Consider the following 27,393-nt stretch of genomic DNA (forward strand, 5'->3'; position numbering starts at 1 on the left):
GGAGGGCCGGTAGCGCGATTCCGAGGAGGAGCGGGAGGCACTGTCACCAGTGCGCCACAGGCCTTTCCCACCACAGTCTTCCTCTTCTTGGCCGTTCCCTGCTCTCCCTGAGCCCCAGCGCAGTCCTCAACTCCTCCCAGAGCTCTTGACCAGAGAAATCTTGGTCAGCTGATGATCTGCCTGTGGCTACAAACTTCAGCCCCTGTGTCCTCCAGGGTGGAGCTCAGAGGAGGCACCCTGCCAGGACCTTGGGGCCCCCCCTGCAGGGCCTCAGTGAGCACACAGTGGGGAAGGCGGTGGGGCTGGAGGGAGCAGGCCATCTTGCAGAAGCCTGTCTTAGAACTGTCCTCTAAAGAGCTGCCTAACCTGCTTGTCACCAGGTCTGTGTGTCTAGCCCACTGGTGCTAAGGGGTTTTCGTGGGAGGTTTTCCAACCTCATAATTCTTCTGTTAGATTTTGTGTGTGTGTGTGTGTGTGTGTGTGTGTGTGTGTGTGTGTGTGTTAAGATACACATAACAAATCTTAACATCCTAACCCTTTTTAAGCGTGCAGTTCAGTGGCATTAATTTCATTCACATGATCGCACAACCATCACCACCATCATCTCCAAAACTGTTAGCATTTTGCAAAACTGAAATTCTGTCCCCACTAAACAGCTACTCACCTTTCTCTCTCAGCCAGCTCCTCCTGGAAACCACCATTCTCCTTTCTGTCTCTACCAATTCGACTACTCTAGGATGCATGATACAGTATTTGTCCTTTTGTGACTGGCTTATTTCACTTAGCTTAATGCTTATCCTCAAGGCTCATCCATGTTGTAGCAGGTGTCAGAATTTCCTTCCTTTTTAAGGCTGAATAATATTCCATTGTTAGTATGTGCCACATTAATTTTATCCATTCATCTACTGATGGACACTTTAGTTGCGTCCACATTTTGGCTCTTGTGAATAATGCTGCTATGGACATGAGTGTACAAATATCTAGTCTAGTCTCTGCTTTCAACCATTTTGGGCATCTATCCAGAAGTAGTATTGCTGGATCATATCATAATTCTCTGTTTAAATTTTTGGGAAACCACCATACTGTTTTCCACAGTGGCTGCACCATTTTGCATTCCTACCACTAATGCACGAGGGTTCTAATTTCCCCACATCTTTGCCAACACATGTTATTTTCTGTCTCTTAAAAAATTGTTTATAATAGTCATCCTAGTGAGTGTTGAGTGGTATCTCCTTGCAGTTCTGATTTGCATTTCCCTAATGATTAGTGATGTTGAGCATCTTTTCATATGCTCATTGGCCATTTGTATATCATCTTTGGAGAAATGTCTGTTTGAGTTCTCTGCCCATTTCTGAATTGGGTTTTTGTTTTCTTGTCGACTTGTCACAGTTCTACACATACTCTGGATATTAAACCCTTATCAGATCTATGGTTTCCTAATATTTTCTCCCATTCTGTGGATTTCCTTTTCACTCTGTTGATAGTGTCTTTGATGAACAAAAGTTTTTAATTTCGATGAAATCCAATTTATCTGTTTTTTCTTTTGTGGACTGTATTTTTGGTGTCATAGCTATAATTAGGGTTTTTTAAATGATTTTTTTCAACTCAGATATTACAGTCAAAATTCTCTCCATTTTTCAGTTGGAGAAACTATTATTAAAAGAAACTGATGGGCTTATTTCATCCCAACATTAGTTAGTAAGCTCTGGGCTGAAAATCCATATTCTGGGCTCTCATTGGCCTGGCAAAACAAGGCAGGTTTCCTGGTGAGAGTGGAGCAAATCTCCAGAGTAATCAGTGAAGATTCATCAACCTCTAAAGTTAAAAAAAGAAGTGCCAGTTTTTGTCTTTTCCTTTGCCAGGCATGTACAACTTTCCCCTTTACGTTCAAAGACGAAAGCTTCTTGAATGGAGAGTCTGTGAAATTTTTAAAACGTTTTCATTTCTGGGCACTGCCCTGTTTAGAATGAATCAATGGGCTGGTTACACCGTGTTACCAAGTCCTCAGGAGAAGACATCTGAAAAGCTGCAACCACTGTCCAGCCATATTTGTATTGCAAGCTTAAGACATCTTTCATTTCATCCTTGCTGAAGAAAGTTCCTCAGCACCTCCCTCCCCACAGCTCCACTCACCACTGAGTTTATGTAGTAAAGCCATAAAGCAAGGGGTCTGCTTAGCAGGGTATCTGAAAGGAAAGAGAAACACAGTGGGGCAACAGGATGCGCCACAATGGAAGGAACTCATTAGGAAGCCGCTCCGCAGGCCAGCCTCCTTTCCTAGTAAAACCGGAGTCAACCTGAGCATTTCAGGGGCGGTGGGTAGAAGGAAGACTTTTCCAACCAAGGAGATTGTGGTGCGTTTTTGGTCTCTGTCGTTCTCACCTTTAAGATCCAAGAGTTGTAATCCCGCTCCAAGTTTGCAGGCAGAGCATCTGTGGTGACTCCGGATTTAGCGAAGGTCTCCCCGGGTGGCAGAACACCATCCCTTGCGCCGCTTCGGCCATCAACAAGCGCGCTTGGAAGCTTTGAACCTCGGGGACGTTCTCGCCCCTGTTTAATCCTCTAACCTTCCACGCCCAGAGCGGTTTGGGGACGGGACCAGCTGACTCCGCCGCCCCCGTGACGCCGCTGCTCCCAGCCCTCTCAGCCCCCACTCTAGGTAGTCGGGGTCTAGAAACAAGCCCAGCGGCAGCACGCTCTGTGCACCCCGAGGGTGAGCATTCGACCACCGCAGGAGACGCTTTCCTCAGACTCCGTTCAGCTTCTGGTCCCCAAAGAAAGAGAGGGAACCGGCAGCGCGCCGGCGACCGGGCAGCAAGCGGCGGGGCGGGGCGGGCGCGGGAGGGCGCGAGGGGGGCGTGGGCGCGGCGGCCCGCGCGCCCCGGCGGCCGGGCCAGGGGGAGGGGCGCTGGCGGGAGCGGCGCCTCCCGCCCGGGGTGAGCGGCGCGCGCGGCGGCCCCGCGGCACAGAGCGCCGAGCGGGGAGGGCGGGCTGGAGCGCAGACGGCCGAGGCGCGGCGCGGCTGCCATGGGCGCGCACTGACTGCTGCTCAGCGCGAACTTCCTTGGCTGCGCGAAGCTCCCCGGCAGGCGGTGCGTCTCCTCAGTCACCATGAAAGGTAGGGCGGGCTTCGGGGCGCGCGAGAGGGGGCGGAGGTGCACCCTGCGCGGACTTTCTCTCCGCGGAGAGCCGGCGCCCGCTTCGTGCGCGCACCCTGGGGGCGACCCCGGCCCCAGAGTTGGGCACCGCCGGAGACCTAGAGGTTGGGGTTTTGAAGCGTGCAAGTCTTCCCCTCCCCATCGTGTCTCTGCAAAGTACTTTGAAGCCCCAACTCATTGTTTACGGATTCCAGTTCCCAACTTTTTAATTGGAAAAATATGCCCAGGAGAGTGGAGGCATCATGACCCTCCACCCCCGTCCGTTCTCCGCTCTCTCTGCAGCGCTCCCCACTCTCTCCAGGGTCCTCTCTCCTCCCTGCTGTGGCCGTTTCTCCGTCCGAGATGTCGATGGGCTGCTTGGCCGAGTGTTTTCTCTGGGACTCGGGGATGTTCTCGGTGCGCCCTCCTCACATCTGGCAATGATTAGGTGCCCGCGGAGTTCAGCTGGCTCGGGAAGTGTGTTTGGCATCTTTCTCCATCAGACCCACTGACTGGAAAATAACCGCCCTCGGTTCCGCGTCCCTTCCATGTGCCTGCCTGAGGAGTTGTACCCACGTGTGTACTGGGGTGACACAGTCGTCTCTTTAATCGTCTCCCGGTCGGTGTCTTGGGCAGGTCGGTTTAGGGAACCATCAGATATTATCAAACCTTTAAACGGAATCGTGAGGAGAAGGGCTTCGCAGGACAGCCTTCTGTTTAGTGGAAACACGATGATTTGTCAGCAGAATCCTGATTTATATGTGAGATAAATAATTACAGCGGAGGCATCCAAGGGAATCGTTTGGGGCTGGGCCGGCGTGGTGTTTACACAAGCCTGGAGTCCTGGTTCTGTGCTAAGATAACAAGTTTCAGTCCCCGCGCGGGCCAGGCTTGAGTGAGGGGGCTGGGTGCGAAATGCCATCTGACCAAGTTTCCAGCCCGAGACCAAGCGATGTGACCACTTTGACTCGCAAGCGTTACTGACCCAGGAAGGCGCCGGGGAGCCCCACAAACTTGGAAAGTAACTTTCGGCTCTAGGTTTCTCTGAAATACAGTTCGCGCTAAACACTCCGGCGCGATAATGTCCTACCAATTAGCTCTGCTTTCAAGGGAGTTCTGTGTCCTCCTCTGGAGACCCTGGGAAGGGAGGGGACAGACGCCAGGTGGAAAGGGGCCCGTCCCAGGGCCAGAGAAACAAAAGACATGATACAACTCTCTGGCTAGAGAACTTCAAAACGCAGTGGTGTGTGTTCCTTCTTTCTCCATCTCAGTTTCTCTTCTCTCATTTACATTCTAGGAAATGGGCACTTTCCTTAGCCAGCACTGATTAAAGGATCCTCCCGGAGAAGAAAGAATTTATAGGCTAAATGTTACTCTGGGTCTCAGTTACCATCGTCTTAGCCAGAACTTCTTGCTGCTGGTCACTGAGGCCAGGAGGTTTTGAACTCTTGGAAAGATAAGTCAGCTCCTCATTTCATCAGCTCCCATGTGGGTTCCTACCCTGAAAATCTTGTGATACTTTTGACTGGGTAAATGATTTACTGCAGTTTGAGTATAAATTTTCAGTATTAATTCACATCTGCAATGGAAAACACACCTACAAGTTCTAAACATTTTTTTTTTTTTTGGTGAGATTTACGCTGCATTCTGCACCAGCTTGCAGACCCCCTGGAAAGGCTCATTGCTTATCCCCTGTGGTCTGGGTACTGCCTAAAAGGCCCCACCTCCCTTCTACCCCAGTGGGAGAGGTGGGCTGAGGGACTGGTGAATCCCTGGGTAGACTAATCACTTTGAAGGCCTCTGTTAAAACAAAATATTCTATAAGAGATTGGCTTACTAAACTATTGCCATATTATTTGCATTTATTTGTCCAGTTGTGAGGTGGGGGAGGGAGGAGACACTAATAATTTTTCAGTAGCTACTAAGTGCCAACCAGGGGCTCTATCCATGAATCCTCTCAACAACCCTATGAGGTAGAGATTTTAATCCCTACGTTATAGATATGGAAACCGAGTCTAGAAGAAATAGGAACCAGCAATCAGGAAGATGGTAGGCATCTAAAGATAAGCTCTGCCAGTTCCCCTGTGAGGCTTGGAGAGACCTAGGACCCCAGATGTGGTAACCTCTGAACTAGAAGGAACGTGAATCTCAGACAATTAACTCATAGTTGGTGCAGCAGCCAGGAAAGGGTGGAGCCAAGATATTGGACACAAGGCTTCTGAAGCCAAGCAGAGTGTGTTTTTAGCCAAAAAGGAAAGCTACCTTTACCAAGTAGAAGTATTTTGATAATTTGCCACAGGTTACCAGCACAAAGTTTTCTTCGGGTTAGTGATTACGTCTCATAGTTATTAACTCATTATACTTAAGAAAGCCAATGTTTCATTAGAATTTGATTATCCTGTGTCATAAAAGTCATGACAAGTCTTGCAAATGCTTAAAATTCAAGTATTAACCAAAAACATTCTTTAACCAAATAGAAAATTAATGGACACCTTAGAAGTTACAGAAGTGTATTTGCCAAAGCAAAAATTTAGCTCCTGCGCGAGTTAGGTGCCTTTTCAAGGTACCTATTTGACTTTCTAATTCTGATGTTTAAACCTGGGATATGGCCTCAGACCCAGGCTATTGGAGTGTAATTCCAGGAGGCCATGAGCCACAGCGCCACCTATCTGTTGTATTCTGCAAATGTCCGTCTTCGTTCTATTTCCTCCATCAGTTAGAAGTACCAAAATAATGACATCATTATATATTTTCCAGAAGAAAATTACTTGCTTTATTGCTACGATATTTGAAGTCTTTCAGGCTGATTAAAACTTGAAGTTGATTTTAATTTATTTCCATTTCATTTTCTATTAGCTGGACTACACACATAAATCTCATGGTTCGGGATAAATATTCACATTCTTTGTGAAGGAATCTGACTCCCCTAGAGTTAGGTGTGTCATTACGAAATCACATTCTAGTTCTGGAAGTTGGAAATATTGGTGAGTTTTAGTGCAGCAGCACTTGTTGCCTAAGAGATGGCAGAAAACCACCACCAGCACACAGGCTCACAGTGGTTCAAACTGCTCTTCTGATTTAACACAAAGAGGAGGTTGGTGCCATTAAAGCATAGTGCCAAGCTGCTTACTTTGGGGCTTTCGTATGTTACATTGCTGAAATATTGTTTGGCAATAATACTTTCAAAATGCGACAGTAAAAAGTATACTGCTATGGTCTTTTGTTTTACTGTACCCATGGTCTTGTTACTTTCCCAGTGTCTTAAGATTTCTTGTCCTTAACTGGGTGGGATAAGCAAGCAGACAAATGTTTAAGAGCTGACTGCATTTAACATTGTGTTTTCTGCGGGGAAATGGAAACAAAGTTGGCCTTTTTCCTTTCACTGGTTGGGAATTGGGGCTGCCCTTCCTCTGGGAGGCAAAGGTACAATCCAATTATACTTCGGACTTTTCCTTAATTTGAAGATGCTTGACATTCTTAATCTGAGGTTTAATTATTGCTAAGTGTCGATCTTTCCTGTGGTCTCCTGTGCAGTTTTCTGAGATTGTTCCCATCCTCCTACCCCCTAACGTGTGGCTCATCCACTGACAGTGGTGTGAATGGGAAAAGCTGGCAGATGATAGCTTTTAAGCTCTAGCATAACTAGGTGTTTAATTTTCTGAATTAATGCTTATTCTCATTAAAACATTATTTCAAAACCATTGTTGCAGCTGCTGCCAATGGAAGTTAAATGGCCTTCGGAGTATTAGATTTCAAATGGGAAAACAGACATTTAGATTTTGTGATAGAAAAAGTCTGTTTCACCTCGGGTAAACCCAGCACGTGGGTCATCTCTCGGGGGAAGGTCTGACCCACGTGTCTCCCCACGGTGGGAAGAGAGGGTCGCGGGCTGGGAGAGGGAGCCCAGACTGGTGTACAGCACTTCCTGCTTTTAGCAGGCGCATCAGAGTGGAAAGAGTCAGGCAGCTGGGGGCCAGGGGACAACGTTCCAGGTCGTGGAGATAATCATCTGTGAGGGGACTCTACCCCTACCGTGGGGTCGGCTCTGTCAGGCTGGTCCTGGCCTCTCCTCCTCTGCTCTTCTGCCATTCCAAAGTCACAGGCTTGCTTTCTCTCTCAGCGTCCAGAATCCCTGTCTATGGCCTGGTGGTAGGGAACAGGATCATGAGCTGGAAGATAAACGCCAGAGACAAGGTTGATCTCAACCGTGGTTTGTGCTTGAAAAAATGTCTTAGGCATGACTGATGGGCCACTTAATATCCCCATTTATTATTTATTCCCTTTAATAATAGCTGACATTTATTGAGCACCTGCCATGCCAGGCAGTATTTTTTCTTCATTTTACAGATCAGAAAATTTAGGCTCAGAGAGGTTGAGTTACTTATCTAAGGGCACCCAGCTAGTCAGTGGGGAAATTGGTATTCAAATTCAGGCAGGCTGACTCCAGAATCCACATTACACCTCTAATTTAATTTCCCTCCTAGACACACTGTAATGTTTCACTCAGTCAACACATCTTCGTTAAGTACCGACTGGGTGCCACACTCCACTAGACACTGAGTGAGCAAGCTAGAAATGGTCCTACCATCCGGGCTTAGACACTAATAACCTGGCATCCAGGGTCGGAAAAAATAGCTGTGCTCTTCAGCCAGCGACTGGAAGAGTCTCTCTAGACTGGAGCTCCTACAGAGATAAGGCAGATTCCAGAGTGTGTAGAATTTATCTACTGGGAGGTTTTCTTATGACTGACTGAATGAGTGTGAGTGGCCCACTGAAGCCACCGACTCTGCCCACAGCCCCTGCACTGTCCTGCTGACAGATTTATGGTGAGACAACGCAACATTGTCAGAAGGGCCATTTCCCCAAGGACAGACTGTAACCACCAGTAGGTGATCAGTAATAGTAATAATAACAATAATAATAATAGGAAATAAATATCTTAAACAAGGGATGGGGAGGTATAGACATTCCTCATAGGAAGTATTTCATTCTTTTTTTTACATATTCTTTTTCATTATAGGTTATTACAAGATATTGAGTATAATTCTCTGTGCTATATAGTAGGACCTTGCTGTTCAATCTATTTTATACACAGTTGTTGTTTCGGAAAGTATTTCATTCTTTACTGCTGACAACATAGTCTTTAACCATATAAACCACCCGAAGCTTTTGGGAGGTAGCTTTTCAATTAAGCAGTGATTTGATTTCTGTTCAAGTGAATGATGTTTGAAGGGCCCAAACCAATGTAGTACCTTGAACAGGTCCTGCTGATTGCTGCAGGGGCCCTCACCATTGCATAGCAGTGAAAGCCAGTGTAAGCAGAATTAGTAATCCCAATTCAAACTTCCAAAGAGCTAGGAGCTGAATGTATCACAAATATTCAGCCAATACTCTTAAAAAATATAAAGGAAATGTATTTTTCAACATGGGAGAATATTTAACAATTAATTAAATTTATTGGACTTCAATATAGTAAATATGACTCCTTTATGCTTCCTGAATTGTTCAGGATTTTTTAGAGGGGGAAGGGGGTCAGGGGGAGGTAATTAGGTTTATTTATTTATTTAATTTTTTCTTTTAATGGAGGTACTGGGGATTGAACCCAGGACCTCATGCATGCTAAGCATGCACTCTACTACTGAGCTATACCCTCCCCCTTTTGTTTGGGATTATAACTGAGTATCACATGAAGTCACATGCACTTGCCTAAGAGATTGGACATTTGACATCCTGTGTAAAAAAACTGACGTATTATTGGCCTGTGGAAATACCTGCATTTCTTTGAGCCTAAGTCACTTCCTCGTGACATGGAAATGTTTGGAAATTAGTGGATATTTATATAACATTTTATTATTTAAAGGCAGAATAGTCCAAATTTATAGTTTATAATATATACTTTAAAATATATATATGTCATAAAATGTAATTACACAGAGTGTTCCCAGGAGTTGAACCTGATAATTTCAGTGGGGTGGCGAGGAGTGTGGGCTCTGAGACCAGAGGGCCTGGTGACCACATGCAAACTACTTACCCTCCTGGGGCCCCCGGGTTCCTTGTCTGTCAGATGGGGAATAATAATGGCGTCTACTGGATGCCATTTGGGGGGGAGGGGCTGTTTGTTTTATTTTTGTTTTGTTGGTTTGTTTTGAGGATTAAATCGGTTAGTATAGATCAATTATTTAGAATGATGTCTAGCACTTAAGGCGAACTCAAGACATTTCAGTTGTTGTCGTACTGTATAATTATACCCCGCTGCTTCCTCCAGCTAATTATGAACCATTTATGTTAAGTTAATCCAGTGCAATAGTTTCTACCATGAAGAAAATGAAAGTAATTTTCAAGTTACAAGTGTGTGTTAAAATGACCTCAGGCATAGGAGGAACTTGTGCTCTTCATGGGCAACAGTGTTAGGACTGGTCCATCTCCAGCTGCCATCACTTTTATTATTGTGATCGTTGTAATGTAGTGAAACATCAGCCCTACTGAAAGTGCATGGACCACATTTGTAGTGACGTTTGTATCGATAGTGAAAATGGTACAGTTTTCTCATTTGTTAAGATAGTGGTAGGAAATTGGTAAATGTATGTAAAGACATTTAATTTACCTGGGAGTGTTTAATTTTCCAGAGCACTGTTATTCAGGTGCCTACTGATGGTGACATTTTTTTTTTTTTAGGAGCTTGGGCTTGATAGCTTAATCCTTTATTTTTTTTCTTAACTTTTTTTATTTTTTAAAGATTTGTATCTCAAATCCAATGTCCAGTTTTTTTCCAGTAAGGATATGACATCAAAGAATCAAACATAAAGCAGGTTTTTCTTTAAATGAGTGTTAGGACAGATGTATGTGGACATATATTTTTTTAACCATATGACATTGTGTCCATTTCATTGGTAGGGTTAATTTTCCATTAAGCTGTCATATTTCTATTTAACTTATTATTTACAATTGGGCCACCAAGTCCTCACTAGCTTCCATTTATTCTTTATTTAGTATATTATTTTAATATCCTCAAATATTCTTTATTTTGAATATAGTCAAATATTCTTCACTTAGTATTTTATTGAAGCATGGTCACATACTTACCATGGATACAGCCTCTGTCCTCAGGAGGCTTGAAGTCTGATGAGCAGAGTAAGACTTGTGCTTAAACAACTGGGATCCACAGAAGAAGGTGAAAAGTGCCTTATTTGAGGTTTGGATAAATGCTGTTGTAGGATACAGGAGGAGAGGCCTGAGGACAGGGGTATTTTCCTTCGGAGGGGGATTCATTATCTCAAATTACATTTCGTATTTCAGACTGCATTACTCTAATAGTAATTAGAGGCAAATGGTGCATTGGGGCCACCCCCGAAGCCTTCAAATAGGACATTTCAGAGTAGGAGGTGAGAGAAAATCAAATTCAAAATTTTCTCGAACTTTGTCTCCTGAATTCAATGTTGGTCCATCATTTGTAATTAATTATAGTGTAGTACTTCGGTGTAATTGTTTGGATAACCTGATCATAAAGTTAAGTGATTTTGGAACAAAACAGATATATCAATTTTTGTTTTGTTTTAACAAGGACTAGTTATTTTTTGTGAGACTCCAGAGAAATGGATGGCTGTAGTGTTTCTTGCTAAATGACCCATGCATTTCCATGCATTTGAGGCCTTTCCATCTTGCCGGAGACCGAGAGGCAGACGTCAGCTTACGCTGCCAGAACAAGATGGAGCCAGTGTTCAAACCCAGGTTTTTTCATGACAAAGCCCGCCCTTTATCGTTACATCTGCCTCTAGCCTTAGGAGAACAGTCTTCTAGAATAGCCCAGCAATGTCCAAGGGGTACCCAAAATATTTAGCAAGGCGGGTGGCACACTGTGGAGGCCAGAGTTCGCAGAGACGACTCCGTGGAGCACTGTCCAGTGGAGGGTGGCTGTGGACTCGGGTCCAGTGAGCGCTGGGTATTTGGCCCCAGGGGGGCAGGGGCACCATCTCCCCTTCCCACCCCCGGTCTGCTACAATAGGTCAGGGTGATGCGGACACACAGGGACAACTTGCAGGAATGCTCAGAGCAGCAGGTGTTTGCCAGCTGGCTTGGAAGCAGTTACATATTTTAACAACCTATGGGACTGCTTTGTTTTGTTCTGACGGTGATGCCTCTGCAGGAGCCGGGGCTCCATCAGGGTAGAACAGCATAGAGTGGACGAGGCACCGAGCCCAGCCTGGAAGGTTCAGCCTCGCCTCTGTCCACGGTCCTTCAGCCTGGCTCCTAAAAATGCCTCAACTCGTTCTGTTCAGTTTGGCTTTTGCCAGCACCTACTCTGTGCCATGTATTGAAGGCTGTGAATCCAAACTTTCTACGCTGTTGCTCCAGGTTGAACCTGCGCGCCGGCTCTTTGGAGCAGGGGACCGTTTCTGGCCGTCAGTATCTGTTGGACCGGAGAGCTTTTATTTTTGTCTACCTGACTTTTATCTTCCCTTCACACTCTCTTGTTTAATTTTTATCCAGGTTAGAGATGCACATAGTTTAAAGAGTCAAAGAATATCACGTTTATTATGAAAAACAGCAGTTTCCTGCCTAACCCACTTCTTTCATCATTTTCCAGTCCCCAGAGGCAACCTCCTGAGAACATTTTTTGCATTTTCTTTTGGCATTGACTTTTCTTCCAGTTATCTGCTGATGCCTGTCACACACCATCCCCAAATGGCGTAGCTTCAAACAATAGCTGTTTGTTTGTTCACAGTTCTGCGACGCGGGCGGGGCAGGGCAGGGACGGCTGGTCTCTGCTTCCCAAGGTGTTGGCTGGGCTGGTCAGCCTCGCTCCATGGCTGGAGCATCTGCAGGGTGGCTGGGATGGCTGAGAGCTGGCTGGTCTCTCCCTTGCCCTTCACAGTCTCCCATCCTCCAGGGATCCTCTCTCGCCAGGTGGTCTCTGGTCCAGCAGGGTAGTCGGATGTTTCCCACAGCAAACTGGCTAAGAGGGTGAAAACAGAAGCCGAAAGACCTCTAAGACAGAGGCCCCGAGATCACCCACTGCTACTTCTGACAAATTCCATTGACAAGTCACAGGGCTCTGCCAGATTCAGGAGAGTGGAAGTGGACTTGCACGTGGAGGGATGGAAAGAATGGATGGGATCTCTTAACGTAAGAGATCTGCTACAGCCCCAGGGCTGTAAGTGACATGACTATGGCACTCTTCACTATCATCATCATCATCATCATCATCATCATTGTTGTTGTTACTATGATTAATATTTTGGTGTGAGGCATTATGTATTGACTTCCCTTTATAGCAGATAAGGATTTCGTTCTTTCCCCCTTAACCTCCACCTACAACCATCAGAGACACCTCCTGCAGCCTCCCTCATCGCAGTATAGTTATATCACAGTCTGGACTAGATCCGTATTCAGGATTTATCTTATTATGATGACATGAACGTTGTTCACAGCTGACTGACTTATTTTTTGCAAGACTTCGTTTCCCCTGGAGTTAATAATCCTCCTGTTATTTTTTTTCTTTAGCCTCCCCTGTGTGTATACATTATCATTCATCCCCAAAGCCTCTTCCACTGTCCTCAGTCTCTGTGCAGTGTCTTCATACATAATAGGTGTTACCTCATTTTCGCCTTCGTGAAGAAATCGTTCCTGGAGCCCTCTGACCTACTCAGGGTCAGGGTTAGGTTAGGATGTACATATGTGCATACACGTGTACACACACACACAGATGCACACATGTCTTTCTGAGTTTGTTCCTTACTTCAGAGGAATGTCTTCTCTAAAAACTTCTCGAGAAAAGTGTGTGTGAGAGGTACTTTTTCTGAGGAATCCACAGGTCTGAAAAGGTCTTTATGTTACCGACTTATTTAGTCGAGAGGCTTCTCTATTGGAAATAATTTAGCCTTAGGATTTCGAAGGCAAAGATCTGTTCTCTTTTGGCTCCAGTTTTGCTGGTGAGATGTGTGAAGCCACTTTTGGTTTTATTCTTGCAAGTAATCTCTCTCTCTTTTTTTTTCCTACTGTGCAGAAGCTTTTAGGGTTCCCTCTTTGTCCACAGTGCCGTGGACCTGTGTGACGTGCCGGGGCGGGGGTCTTCTTCCCTTCTTTGTGCTGGGAGGTGACAGCCCTTTCCTTCTGGAGACTCACGTCCTTCAGTCCCGGACAGTGTTATTTAATTATTCCTCTGATGGTTCTTTCCCTCTGTTCTTTTTTCTTGAAACACCTGTTATTTGAATATCAGACCCACTGAATTGATTCTCTAATTTTTTCCTTGTCTTTACTCTTTTTTATTTATTTCCCCCTTTGCTGTTTTCTGGAATATTTCAACTCTGTCTTTCTACTCTTCTATTACGTTTTTATTTCTGTGATTTTTTTTTTTTTAACTTCCAGGAGTTCTTTTTCTCTCATGGTTTCTTCTTTATGATAGCATCCTGTTCCTACATTATGGAGGCACGATCTTTTCTTATCTCTGCAAGGATATTAATGGTAGGATTTTATTTTTATCATCCTGCATAATGTATATTTCCTCCAAATTCCTGTATCTGGTTTCTTTATTTTCGCCTTTGTCTTTTCATCTGTGTCAGATGTCTGGTGTCTTCTCTTACGTAAAGGCAGAGTATTATTAATGTCAATTAGAACCTCTTTGTTTTGGTGGGTTTTGTGAACTGTGATTGTTACTCTAGGCTGATCTGGGTCGGCTGTTCCGTTGGGGACCTTCTGGAGTCAGAAGCATTAGTTTATTTTTCTCTTAACTGGCCAGATTTCCCAGGAAGAGCCTTCCAGTCTTTAGTCTGGAGGGTACAGTCTGGTTGGCTGAGTGGGAGGGGAGCACGGAGCTTCTGAACCTCAGTGTGCAGTTTCCCCCTTTCCCTTATTCCGGCGTGGTTCCCTTCATCTCAGGTGTTGCTGGAGTCCTCTGGAAAAGGACACCATCTCTGTCCTCTTGTTAGAACTTCCCTGAATAATAAACCTTCCATCTTCTGCTGCGGTCAGGTAGGGACAGTCACCTGGTTCTGTGAAGGACAGGTCCAACTGCTTTATTTTTCATATACCACACACATTACCCATTTAAAGTGTGCAATTCAGTGGGGATTTTAAATATTCACGGGTTTTGCAACCATCATTACGGTCCATTTTAGCATGTTTTCATCTCTCTCTCAAGAAAACCATACCCATCAGCAGTCACTCCCCATTTCCCCCCCGGACCCCCAGCCCCAGGTTTTCAGCTGCTTTCTGACTATGAATTTGCCTAATGCAGACATTTCATGTGAATGAAATCATACAAGATGTGGTCTTTCGTGTCTGGCTTCTTTCCCTAGCATATTTTCAAGGTTCATCCATATTGTAGCATATATCAATACTTCATTCCTTCTTATCGCTGAATGATATTACATTCACATTTTGTTGATCCATTCATCAGTTCGTGCACATGTGGGTCGTTTCCACTTGTTAACTGTTATGAATCTTGCTGCTATAGGCATTCACATACAAGTTTTTGTGTGCACGTGTGTTTTCATTTCTCTTAGGGGTACACCTAGGAGAGAATTGCTGGGTCATGTGGTATCTCTGTGTTTAACCTTTTGAGGAATCACCAGACTGTTTTCCAAAGTGGCTGCACAGGCATGTATTCCCACCAGCAGCATACGGGGCTTCTCATTTCTCCATATCCTTGCCAACACTTATTATCTGTCTTTTTGATTATCGCAGTGGCTCAACAAGTCCTCCTGTTTTAGCCTCACCTTAATTCTCCTCCCAGAGTAGCCTGTGTCCTGAATGCCTAAGCCTTTTTAGGATTCTGGGGTGGAAATCATTGCCTCTCAGCTTCCTCTGCTGCTAGCACAGGGCTCAGTCTCTTGGGTCTGGGGTGCGGTGTGGAACCACTGTGGTGGGGAACTTGAGGGTCCCACAGACCTGGGTCTTAGTGATGGTCTGGCTGCTCACAGGCTGTGAGACCTTGGGTCAGATTACACCACTTCTCCGAGCCTCGGTTTCCTCACCTCAAAAACAGAGAAACATAATGAATTGAAAGTAACTGACATCCAGTAGGTATTGACCAAGTGTCACATCTCTTCTCTTCCCCATATGTGGTGGATACTCAAAAAGAGAAAGAATCCTGGAATTCATCAGCTAGTGGGAGCCAGAGATAGTAGACACATCACTCTGCAATAGACTTCATTTTCAACAATAACTACTGAGTGCCTAGCACATGTCATAAATGTGCTGGTTGCTCAGGGTACAGCGGGACATGTTTCCTGTTTTCCAAAAGCTTTCCATCTGGTGAAGTCAAAACCAGAACTGGAATATCAGGCAGACAGAGGGAAGGGCTGTCACACTGATACAGGTGGGGTGTCGGGAAGGAGAGGTAAACTCTAAGCACAGGGATATTGCACAACTTGGTCCACAGATTGATTGGAACATATTAATATGTATGACTTCAGCTCTCCAAGCCAACTGAAATAAACTTCACTTGAACTCCTGGTCCTCTGAAATAGCGAGGCTCAAAGAATAAATCAGCAGCAGAATTCTGTTCAGCGTTCTCCATCACGAAACCTCTGGCCAATGTGGCTCTGGGCCAGTTACCAAGGAAAGTAAAAAAAAAAAAATAAAATAAATAAAAATCACATTCTGAAATAGGCACGCAAGAGGCAGTGTAGCTCATAGGTATTTACAACAAAAATGCTACGGTCCAGCTGTGGGAGCCAGGAAAGTAGGTGCTTGTAGCTATAAACCTCCAATTAAACACGTTTTGTTATTTCGGATGTTAAGGTGACTTCTCCCTGCAGACTCAAGCAAGTTATGGCCACTGCAGGACTTAGAGACCTTAAATCTTTCTTTTTAAAATTTTTTTGGGGGGCAGGTAATTAGGGTTTTATTTTTAATGGTGGTGCTGGGGGTTGAACCCAGGACCTTTTGCATGCTAGGCATGCACTCTACCACTGAGCTATACCCTCCCCTCTGAGGCCTTCAATCTTAACGAAGGCCTTGCTCATGGAGGAGTGTGGCAGTTCCCTGGCGGAGATTGTGTGGAGACAGATATGAAAAGTGGCGAGTTGCAAAGGTGACTGGGTGTTCTTGAGGGAGAGTATCCTTATTTGCCCCTGTCACCTCTGCAGGACCCTGATACCATAAATGCATCTGGGATGCATTTAGCCTGCGTCCACACAGTGTAAGGAAAAGGTTTAGAGAACAAAATATAACTTTGTAACTTTCCACATGGTATCAGGCTGTTTGTTCTTCCTCAGATCCATCTGTCAGCCATGTGGGCCCTGTCCTTGTCTTTTGCCTCTAAAATCTTCAGGCCTTAGGAACATCTGACCCCTCCTCCTCTCTCCTCTGGCTCTTGTGGCCTGGTGTGGGCTGTCCACACAACCACAAGCCCCATCAGCTCCTGCCTCTTCCTCTTTCTCAATTCCTGAAACACCTAACTCCGTCACCAGCCTGAAGCGTCTGTTCGCTACACAGCCGGGGAACCCGGCAGTGCGCTCTGGGGACACCTCCGGCCGTGGTCTAAATACTCAGCGTCATCCACCCAGCTCTACTCAGCTTTTAGGGATGTGGTCAACTCTTGAAAACACTGAGTGAAATAAAGTTGAACAAGTCTTTTTCTCCTCTCTTTCTGAGCATCTCTCAGAGTCTCTAAGAGTGCAAAACCACTCTGAATTTCCAAGAAGGGGATATGGTATGTGGTGTTTCTCCTTTTTCTCTCCAAAGACTAAACGATAAGACAGACTAACTTAAGACACTTCGCGATACCTTCCCTGATTATCCCAATGAGATGTTTGTTGTCTGTGGTGCTTTGTACCCCTCGTGCCTCACGTGATTTATTATCTGATTGCAGATTTGGATGAGATCGAAATTTGTACGTTGGGAGCTGCTCCAAGCATTTCTCACCCTCTTGGGATGAGGGTTAAGACAAGAAGCAGGACATCCTGCTTGAGTCCTGTTAGGGGGGTTTCTCGTAAACCCTTTGTTTCCTTCAACGCCTAATGGGTTTGAGTAAGTTCATTTGGAAGCAGAGCTGAATTGCTTTAATAACAAAAATATGAGACATTTGAAGTTCCCAGGGAAATTTCAGGGAGGAGAGAGGAGTCAGTCAGACTAAATGCTGCATGGGAAAGAGACCAGAGAGGAAAAAGAAAACAAACAAACAAACTAATGGTAGGTCTGCTGGAAAGAAGCTTTGGGGAGAACAGAGATTTTAAAGCTATTGCTCTTGGGGGCACAGCGTAAACCGCTTTGTTGTCTCCACTGTGAAATCTTCCGTGACGCCCCCTCAGCCCACAACCTGTGCATGCGAGCAGATTCTTTTGCAGACGTGACCCAGCAGTGGAGGGGCTGCAGCTGGCGGGAGCAGCTGACGCCTGGGTGGCATCATTACCTCTGTCTCATCAACTCCACTAGTCTGTAAGCACCTGTTTATTGAGTGAGTGAATAAATGAATGCATGGATTTCTAAGCAGAAGCAGCAGATCAGGGTTTCTCTTTAGCTGAGACTGGACTGGACCTCTCAGCCATTAATAAGAGAATTGCTTAGGAACGCAGGCATAGAGCAGGGGCTTACTGAGTTGAACTAACCGATCCCTGAGTCAGTAAGAAACGTGTTATTCTTCTGGTTGTAAGAGCTCCATCGTGAAAGAACTAAAGCTTTAATCCTGGACATAAGAAGACGTCTTGAATTATGAAGGCCTGGATGTCTAGATTTCGAGCAAGATCTCTGCCCCATTCTCTGAGTAATGAAACAGCGGCAAAATACAAAGATACCCCACTTCTCCGTCGTCTCGGGAGTGCTTGTTCTCGCCCGTGTGCTTTCATAGCCCGCCACAACGAGCTAGTGCCCTGAGGTTCAGCACACTGTGTTGCAGACGTCACATACCTTGGGTTTTTCCATAACATCTCAAGGTTTGGTCATAGCCAGATCCAGGGTCCCATTTGGGGACTGAAAACGATGATCACAGAGGTTTTATTTCCCTCCCTTCATGTTTGTTTCTTTGAATGATTGTCAGCTTCTTGAGGGAAGGGACCATGTCTCACTCATTCCTGCAGCCCCCTGCCTGGCAGTCTCTGGTCCATGGTGAGCCCCAAGTCAGTGCTTTTGAACTAAACTGCATTTGGGGAGGAAGCAGGGCACTGGTGCAGTGATGGGGACCAACTCAAGAATAATTGGTTAGGGCTCCTTGGAAAGGCCTGGTCTCGACACCTTGACCTGTCATCAAAAGTACCCTTTAATTGCACAGTAAGTTGTGAGACCCACATCTGACAGAAATGTAAAATGAGAAGTTCTTTATCAGTCTGATAAGGAATTGCATGATGTGCACATGAGGAGGGGGATTTAAGCTTTTGGTAGAAAGCTGAACTGATATGACATCTCTTGTTTCTGCAGTGGTCCCACCCTTAGCAATTCCCATAGCAGGGCTGTCTTTTGAAATGCATTTACTGGGAAACCACCATCAATCCAGGTTACCCAGTGGAAGGCAAGTGGGGGAGGGTTTGGCTGTCCTTGCGGGACTCATGCTGGGCTGCTGAGATGCCACAGCGGGTGGAAGAGATGACCCCAAAGCCCAGCATCTGAAAGGGAAGGCTTTAGGCTTAGTTATGTGAAGATAACTTGACTCTTTGGACAGCTGATGACTCAGTCATTCATTCACCAGAATTTATTAAGTGCCCGCTGTGTGACAGGTGCCATTCTAGGCATATGGGTTTCACTCCTGAAGCCAGACAGAAAAAAATTGGCTGCCAGGATGCACAATAGGGATGATATCAGAGAGTAATATTCAAATGGGGCGTCGCGACATGGAGTGTCTGGGTGGTGGTCTGGAAAGGCATCTGGAAGGTATCACACCTCAGCTGAGACCTGAGTTAGAAGGAGTCACCTAAGGAACAGAAGGAAGAGCATTCCAGGCGGAGGGAACAGCCAGTGCAGGGACCCTGCGGTCTGTTTCAGAAAGTGTGGTGTGTCCTGGGAGCAGAGGGACAGCCACTGTGAGGAGCACGGTGGGCGAGGGCAGGTGGGGCAGGGGGGTGGGAGAAGTTCAGGCCAGCGCTGACCCCACTCATCTCCCCAGGGTTAACGCTCCGTCTTTTCTTTCTCGCAGACGACTTTGCAGAGGAGGAGGAGGTGCATTCCTTCGGTTACAAGCGGTTCGGTGAGTCCTAACAAAGCTTCTGTTCCTTCTCTGGGATACGGAAACATGACCATGACCGGACCTTTGATACACATGAGCATGTGCAGCCCAGTTTGGGTTGGAAATCGAGTTTCCGTATAAGAGGTGGATGGTTTCTCACAAAATCTGAGGGTAATGGGACAGAAGTGGTGCCCAGGCACGGGAAGTGATGGACGCTTCGTTGGGGCAGGTTGTGGTTTGATGACTGCAAACCAGGTGGCTTAATGGGCAAAACATGGTGGGAAAGGTAAATCTGTGACAAGACAGGAGCAGAAACACACAGCATTTCTCTATTTTGACATTTAGAAAACATCTTTTCCCTTTTTCCTCAGGACCCGTGCTCCTAGCTTAGTCAAGGTTAGTGGATACGTGAGAGGAGGACTCTGGCCAGGAACCCAGCTAGACATGAGTGCTCCAGGGTGGGCTGAACCTTGGCCCCCAAAGATACCCTCGTCCTGATTCCTGGAGCCCGGATGTTACCTTAGATGACAAGAGAGCTTTGCAGATGTGCTTCAGTTACAGAGCTTGCGAAGGGGAGATTACCCTGGGTTATCTGGGTGGGCGCTAAATGCAGTCACAAGTGTCCTTATAAGTGGGAGGGAGGGGAAGGTTTGACAATACTGAGAGAAGAAGGCCTTGTGATGATGGAGACAGAGATTGGAGAGATGTGCTCTGGAGGTGGAGGAAGGGGCCACCAGCCAAGGGACACAGGTGGCCACCAGAAGCTGAAATGGGCAAGGAAATAGATTTTCTGTTAAGAGCACTCTGGTGGAAATGTGGCCCCACCAACATCTTGATTTCAGCTGACGGACACTGATCTCAGACTTCTGGCCTCTCAAACCATAAAAGAAGAAATCCGTGTGGCTTTAAGCCACCACATTTGTGGTGACTGTTGCCATCGCCCCAGGGAACCAGCCCTCGTTCCCCTGCCTGCCTGGCTGTGCCCAGGGGTGCCCTGCACTCTGCCGTGTAGCCTTGAACTGCCGGTGAACACAACACAGCACTAAAGACAGTTCAAGGGAACTGAGGTTTTTCTGTCCAGCTTATTTCTGTGCCTTAGTCAGAGGAAATGAAGGAGAGAGGAGAAAAGAATGAGTGTGTTTATGTGTGTGTGTGTGTGTGTGTGTGTGTGTGTGTGTGTGTGTGTGTGTGTGTGTGTGTGTGTGTGTCTGAGAGCAAGAAGGAGAATATGAAAGAGAATAAATCTACTTCCTGTTGCTAAAAAAAATATTCTGGCCGGACTTTGATTAAAGTTAACATCCCCCAGCTGCTCTGGTTCCCTCATTGCTTTAGCAGTTTTCTTTCTGGATGCACACTCCTGCATTTCTTTCTGGGAAAAAAAAAAAATAGGGCTTGAGAGAGAATGCCGCGCCCAGAGCCCATGGCCTCTCTGTGCACACGTGGCCCAGGGGCTTATGCCCAGCACGCACCACCCCTCCACATACTGTTCGTCATCTGCACAGTTTTGTGTCTCTGGATTGGTACCCGGTGTCCTTCTGCTCCCCATTGTGGGGTCGCTGAAGGAGGCCGTAGGAATGAAGAGGAAACCAAAAATTATAAAGGAAGGGAAAAGCAAAACAAAACAAAAATGAAAAGGCAGGCATAAGGAGGGAAATCAAGCTTGTAAAAATAAGGCAGGATAAACGATGAAGTGCTGGTGTCTTTTGGAGATCAACAGAAATGTGAAGAACCAAAGGAAAGTTTTCTTTAAGAAAGAGTGACCTGGAGAGAAATTTTATTTGAAGTTTAATGACCCTGTAACTAGCTAGGTGGGTGGGGATTTGGTGGAAAACACAAAAAGATAATACATTGCTGAAAGGATTTAATTTATGGTGGTGAAATTATGTTTGGAACCCACACACTGGTGACTCAGAGGGGAGACGTGATAACAACTTACAAAGATTGGAGAACCAGAGAGCTGTGGAGAGAGTGATGCCAAGAGACACAGCGAAAGAAAGGGATGAAATTAGAATGGGGAACTGGACTGGGCTGTGAGAGAGACAGTCCCACCCTGAGAGTTCTTGGGTTGAGCTTTAAGGCACATTGACGGATCTCCAGCATGGGGATAGGGTAGGATTTTGGAAATGGAAGAGCCTTTGAGGTGATTTCTGTCAGCCTTTAATTTTACCGATACGGAAGGTGAGGCCCAGAAAGATTAAGTCCTTGCTCCAGGATGTTAGCCGGGACTGGCTGGGATGCGGGGTCTAACTCTTGGGCTGGTGTAGCTTCAAGGAAGGGTCCAGCAATGAGGCTGAGACGACCTCTCAGCTGCGAGGTCCTAGAAGGATCCCTGCCATTCTGAACATTAAAGTGGGCTGGACACCCAGTCCGGCCCTCCCGGGAGCTGCATCGTTTTCGCTTGGCCTACGACACTGGGCCTGGTTTTATCAAAGATAAATGGGTTTTTAGTTCCTGAGATGTGGCCAACCCTGGTCATTGAAAGCAGCGGGACCCAAGAACCCGTTCCTTCAGGTGTGACTGAACTTCAATCATTAAAGGAAGACAAAGTGGGTGTCTGGTGGGAGGTGGGAGCCTCCAGAGACCAGACAGCCCTGCAGGCCCTGCCCTGCCCACTCCTGTGACTGGAGACCGGCTGCTTCAGCACTCAGGGCCTCATGCGCTGCATCTGTCCGGCGAGCAGAGTGACACCTGCCGAGGTGGTAAGTCTACCTCACGGGCCTTTGGTGAGACAAGAAGGGTACCACGTGGACGAGTGCTTTGAAGGTGCCTCGTTACGATGGCTGTGGTGATGAGACCACTCTCCTGAGATGTGGGGCTGGTATCAATCTCTGGGCATTTTGGTCCAGCCGCTGCTGAATAGCAATATGTGACAGGTCTGAAGTCTCATTCCTGAAGAGAGATGTAAAGAGGAGCACAGTCATATTGTTGGCTTTTATTTTTTTGCAAAATAGACTGGATAACGTGTAGGGGGTGATTATAGTCTAATTTTAGGCATTTCTTGTTTGTGCAAATGCAATGGTCACAACCTGCATTTAGATTGCAGGTGAACCAGGGATTAATTATTTGCTGGGCAGGGGCTACTCTTTTTAGGAAATTGTTTTCTGGTGGCTTGTTTCCAAAGTTATTCGTGTATAGTTATTCAGAAACATTTGCTGCATAAAGTCAAGGCTTGTTTGCCTAATAATACTGTGCTTTTTTGAATTCAGTACAATATTACAATGAAGAGCAAAATGGGTGATCGGCTCCAGTAATCTAGTATGTGATGGTATTATTTTAGGATAGGCATCCCTTGTCTGTTCAAGGACTTACTGTTGCATTTTAGTTGCAACCAAGTCTTCTGCTTTTCTTCTGTCTTGCGATATGTCCTGCTTGTTAGCTACTTTGCCAGCATTCTGGGCAGGGTCTGGAGAAGAGATAGAGTCAAACCTGATAACCCTGCCACTTCTCTGCTCCTCTGACAAAGGCTCCGATGAGGGGAGACTTTGAAAGGTTAATGCAGTGAGCAGTTGCAGATTTTTATCAGGCTCCGCGGGTCAGCATTTCTTGGCCTCCGCGTGCAGAGCTAATTAATTTGGGATGTAACTATAGTTACAGTTTGGCAGAGTTCGTGCTCTGGAACGTGAGGTACCAGGATATGAAGTTTTATTTTCTATGGACAGGATATGATCTGTACTACAATGGTATCTTTCTACTTATTTCCCGATTACTGTTTTCTTCAAAAATAATCCCACAGGGCTCTAGTATCCTTTATGATTCTAGTTAGCAGGAAGGGAAAGTGATTAGTTCATATTCTAAGGGGCAAATGTATATTCCTAGAATTTGGAATTTGTGATAAGTTGACCCAAAAATACCTTCTGAAACCTTCTGATTCATCATATGATGAACATGAATGGATTCAAGTTAAAAAAAAAATTTTCCCATTAAAATGCTGGAGTAGGAGGAATGAAGAAGGTCATTCCAGTTCCCAGGGACAAGAGCATCACAGGTCCACAGACAGGGAGACGTGTGGGAGGAGGGAGGGGGTTCAGATCCTGCTTTTAACCCGTGTAGAAATGGTCACAGCAAATCCAGCTTACATTTGCGTATCACTTTTATCTTCCCGAAGGGCTTTCTAACGTAGGTTTCCTTCACTGCGACTCCGTGAGTCCAATGGGCCAGGTGTCACCTTTTCTGGAGGCCTTGGGGTGCCGGGGCGGGGTGTGTGGGCGCTGGAACCAGGTGGGTGGGTTTGGATCTGAGTTCCAACACTCAGCTCAGCGATTGTGTGACTTTGGGCACGTGAATATCGAAAGCTATAAGGTCTGTTTCCTCCCTTGTGAAGTTTGGCCAGAGTCGGCCGACTCCATAGGGTTGTGGTGAAATTCACTCTGCTGCTGGGTTGGCACAGTGCCAGGCCCTCTGTGAGTACCCCACAAATGTTAGGGGCTTCCTTCTTGAATCTTTTGGTCCTGCTGCTTGAACACGGCACATCGGGTTTGGTAGGCCCCTGGAACCTTCTGATGTTCAGCAGCCTCGTGGATGCTGGCTCCATCACGGCCCCTGCTTTCCTGCAAAAAAGTGAGAGGTGAGAAGGCTTGGAGACAGCAGCTGTCTGTCCCCACACTCTGGTGACCAGTGTGGGAGCCTGATGGCGAGTACCCCCCAGGAGGTCCCCGACCCTCCCTCTGGAGCTGGCTTTGCCCCTTTTCTGTGCTGGGGGATGTCGGGGGGCAGGACTGACTGTTTCCTTGGCTGTCTTGGGTCCTCTTATGTTCTCTCTGGAATACACCCTGGTCGAATCCTAGGATGTCCAAAGTTGGGGTGATGCAAGAGCCAGAGACACGAGGCTCCGCCTGTGAAAGTCATGGGTGGATTTAGGGGTTGACAGCGAGCGACTGGGGGCAGCTGGGAACATTTGTTGTTTGTGTTTGACAAACAAAGCTCTGACAGAAGGGCTTCCTCGGGGCTCAGCTACAGGGAGTGTTAATAGCTGTGGGAGAAAAAGATCTCAGAAACTGCAAACTGTGAAGGTGTAACGAAAAGCTAAAGGGAGCACATTCTGTGCAGTAGAACGCAAGTCATTTGTAAAAAGTAAGTGGAAAAATTCTAAGAGGACTGCTGAAAAATTACTTAGGGGTGACAGTCCAAAATGGAGTACCATGTATATAAAATAGATCAGAGCAAGGTCCTACTGTACAGCACAGGGAGCTATATTCAGTATCTTGTAATAACCCATAATGAAAAGCAATACGTACGTATAACTGAATGCTGTACACCAGAAACTAACCAAACATTGTAAATCAACTATATGCCAAAAAAAAAAAGGAGTACCACATGCATTTTCTAAGCTTATTCACCGAATTACTTTCTTGAATTTTTTCTAGGAGAAGTGAGCTTTGTTTACCTGCAACTTTGCAGGCCTCCCAGTACCTGTAGTTTCACACAAGCTGGGCTTTCTTTTTTTGCCTTTCTTCCCTTGGACAATTATTTCAGATTAGCAGGAATGTGTGTAACAGTTTAATTTGCACAGTGTGGGGCGTGCGGAAGCAGCCCGAGAGGTGGTGTCTGTGGACTGGACCCCGGCCCTGCCCCGGAGCGCCCCCACCCTGCTCCTGACCTTCACCTCCCCCCTCCCCAACCCCTCCTCGAAGAGATAGCGTGAAACTTCACATCAGAGACTCTAGTTAAATCCTGGAGCTGCTTCTTCCCCAGAGGGATTCAGAAACTGAATGTCTAAAAGTGCAGAGGACCGGCCGCTCAGGCTTCGGAGAATGGGCGTCCCAGGTGTGCTTAGCCGGCTGGCTGGAAAGAAAGGTTCTTTCTGAGGCACGTGGTGAGTTTCTGCGTTCCATGCAGAGAGGGTTGCAAGAGTTTACTGAGAGGCTGCTGAGCAATCTTTGGAAAGATGCTCTTGGCTGCCTCCACCTCTCGTTGTTTGGGCTCGGGGACCAGGCCGCCTGTGTCTCCTCTCCCAGGTCTCTTCCCAGAAGCCTGGCTTCATCTTTGGATTTGGAGAAGGCACCGCTTTGAAGTCATCCACCTCCAGCAAGGAAGGAGGGCTCCAGGCATTCCTCTCCACCCAGCCCTTCCAGGCCGCCACCAGCAGAGTTCACCCCTTTCCCTGATAAGAATGCCAGGAATTTCCATTATTTCCTGTGGGGAATGATTAAAGTGGCCCAGCGTGAGGCTGTCCTTTTCAGCGGTACCTTTTCCAAACATCTCTAACTGGAAAGAGGACACCACCAGGCAAGGGACCGACCCTGGGCTGAGAGAGAAGTTAGGGTCAGAGGCTGACCGGGTGCTCCCGTGGGATTTCTCTCCAAAGCCATTTGCCTCACTTAGTGGCAGGGTCTTATTTATGTGGCTTGGCAAATCCTGGTGGAGTTGATGGTTCTGATTTTGTAGGACTTCAGTGTCAGACGGCATGTGGAGAAATAGACACCAGAGATTCTCGGGCAGAAGAATCACGTGGCCCCTCTCCCTGCTGCTTCCAGGCGCTCCGGCGGGGTTCCTGAGACCCAAGAAAGGGTTTGCTGGTCGTCTCTTCTAAATAACCTGAGGTTTCCTAATTTTTATCATTAGAGATGATGTTCACAATCCCCCCTGTCAACAGTGTCTGGCCGGGTTTCTGTTCTTTTCCCACCGAGAACTTCTCCATGGTTGGCTCAGATCCTCCCGCCTCATCTGTCTTTCCTGCTCATCAGTGACAATTTGTTCAACACCACGTTCCCCTGCGATAATGATTTTTAACCCTATTTTCATGTGAAAGAAATAATTAAGCATCTTTCCCTGAACATCCTTTCTTGAATATGTGCTAGGTGGATTTCCACTCATGAGTTCAGTTGATTCTCGCAGAAATCCTTCGAGAATTACCTGCCAACAGGGAAGCTGAGTGGCATGGCCAACATCTGAGTTCAACTTGATGTTGTCCCTGCTGTTTTTTTCCACGCTCTCCATGTCTAAGAAACACACAGATGTATCCATTGTCAGAACTTCCCAAGATTTCTATGGGAAGATACATGACCAGAGATGTACGTGGATTAAATCAGCAGCTGTTTATACATGATCTTATGTTTCATAATTTCATAGTATGTGGAGCTTGAGTACTTGAGCCCTGAAATTTCCAACCATTTTAAGGATAATGCTCCCCGCCCCTTTCTGGCTTTTATTCCCTTATGAATCCTGGTAAGAGGGTGGGAAGAAGGAAGAGGGGGAATCATTTGTTTTTCCTAACATTGGGTTGAGGCTGAATGTAGTTTGCTTTTATTTTTGGAAAAATTAAAGAAAAAAAATCTACTCAGCCATTTTTCTGTGAAGACAGCATGAAGATATTAGGCTGTTTCCAATGTTGAGTTGTTGGGGGTAGGGTGGGAAAGAGTTATTCCTTGTGGTAGCAACTCCAAAGCAACTTAAAACAGATGAACGCTGAAACTTTCCTTGAAAGGTTTGTATTGTTCATCTGGAGGGCCCTGGGAAAGGGAAAGCTGTCCTAGGCATGTGGATTTTGAGGGTAGACCACGTCCTTGGCACAGCTGTGAATTAAGGTGACTTTTTTTTCTCTCTCATGTTCTCTCTCGGTGCCCTGGTATTCAGGACAGTGGCTGGTTAGGAAGCAAGGCTTGGTCCCTTCCCAGCAAATGACCCAGCCTCTCAAACCTCACTTTGCTCATCTGTGAAATGGGGGTGGCAGGAATACCTTCCTTGAAGGATATATGGATTATAAAACCTATAAATAATATATATGAGGGGAGTATATGGTAGGTCTGTCATTAAACTGCTGACCACCCTCAGGCCTCCCACTCGCTTCTCCTCCCTTCCCCAGGGCCCAGCATCCATGGTCTGGTGTGGCCTCAGCTCTCCCTTGGGGAAGCCCACCAGTTCTCATGAGCCATGCTTTGTTCAGGGAACATCAAAGAAGTCTGTTTTCTTGCAGGGCCTTTTTTTTTTTGGAATTGAAAGGCTTGGTGGCCACCAGCAAAGAATATATTTTAAGAAAGAGGGCATGCACTGGGGGCTGAGATCAACTTCCACGGAGGTGGCAGGGAACCCTGTGGCCGAGGGAATGTGCACCAGAGCTGGACCACCTGGGCCAGCCTCCAGCTTTGCTGCTTCCTGGTCACATGGCCTCGGACCAGCTGACTTCCCAGTGCCTCAGTGTCCTCGTGTGAACGATGAGGGTAT

The 27,393-nt window shown here is 46.4% G+C and overlaps 2 protein-coding genes across 9 annotated transcripts in view; one reads left to right on the forward strand and one right to left on the reverse strand.

Annotated features, from left to right (window-relative positions):
• The window catches only part of CLUL1 (clusterin like 1), a 94,983-nt gene extending 92,202 nt beyond the window's left edge, over positions 1 to 2,781 (reverse strand). For 2 of the 8 annotated variants that reach the window (XM_045518884.2, XM_045518885.2), the window contains exon 1: positions 2,383 to 2,781. The gene's annotated coding sequence lies outside the window, so the exon portion shown is untranslated. The other 6 variants (XM_045518889.2, XM_045518886.2, XM_045518890.2 and 3 more) reach the window with 5 other exon arrangements.
• Positions 2,782 to 2,937: 156 nt separating this feature from the next.
• Positions 2,938 to 27,393, forward strand: part of COLEC12 (collectin subfamily member 12) — a 153,346-nt gene continuing 128,890 nt past the window's right edge. Inside the window, exons 1-2 of the mRNA XM_074352533.1 lie at positions 2,938 to 3,118; positions 19,204 to 19,254. Of these exons, the coding sequence (XP_074208634.1) occupies positions 3,112 to 3,118; positions 19,204 to 19,254 (58 nt within the window). The 5' untranslated portion in view covers positions 2,938 to 3,111. The remainder of the gene's footprint in view (positions 3,119 to 19,203; positions 19,255 to 27,393) is intronic.

The sequence above is a fragment of the Camelus bactrianus genome, chromosome 24, assembly GCF_048773025.1.
Source record: "Camelus bactrianus isolate YW-2024 breed Bactrian camel chromosome 24, ASM4877302v1, whole genome shotgun sequence".
NCBI classification, from domain to species: Eukaryota; Metazoa; Chordata; class Mammalia; order Artiodactyla; family Camelidae; genus Camelus; species Camelus bactrianus.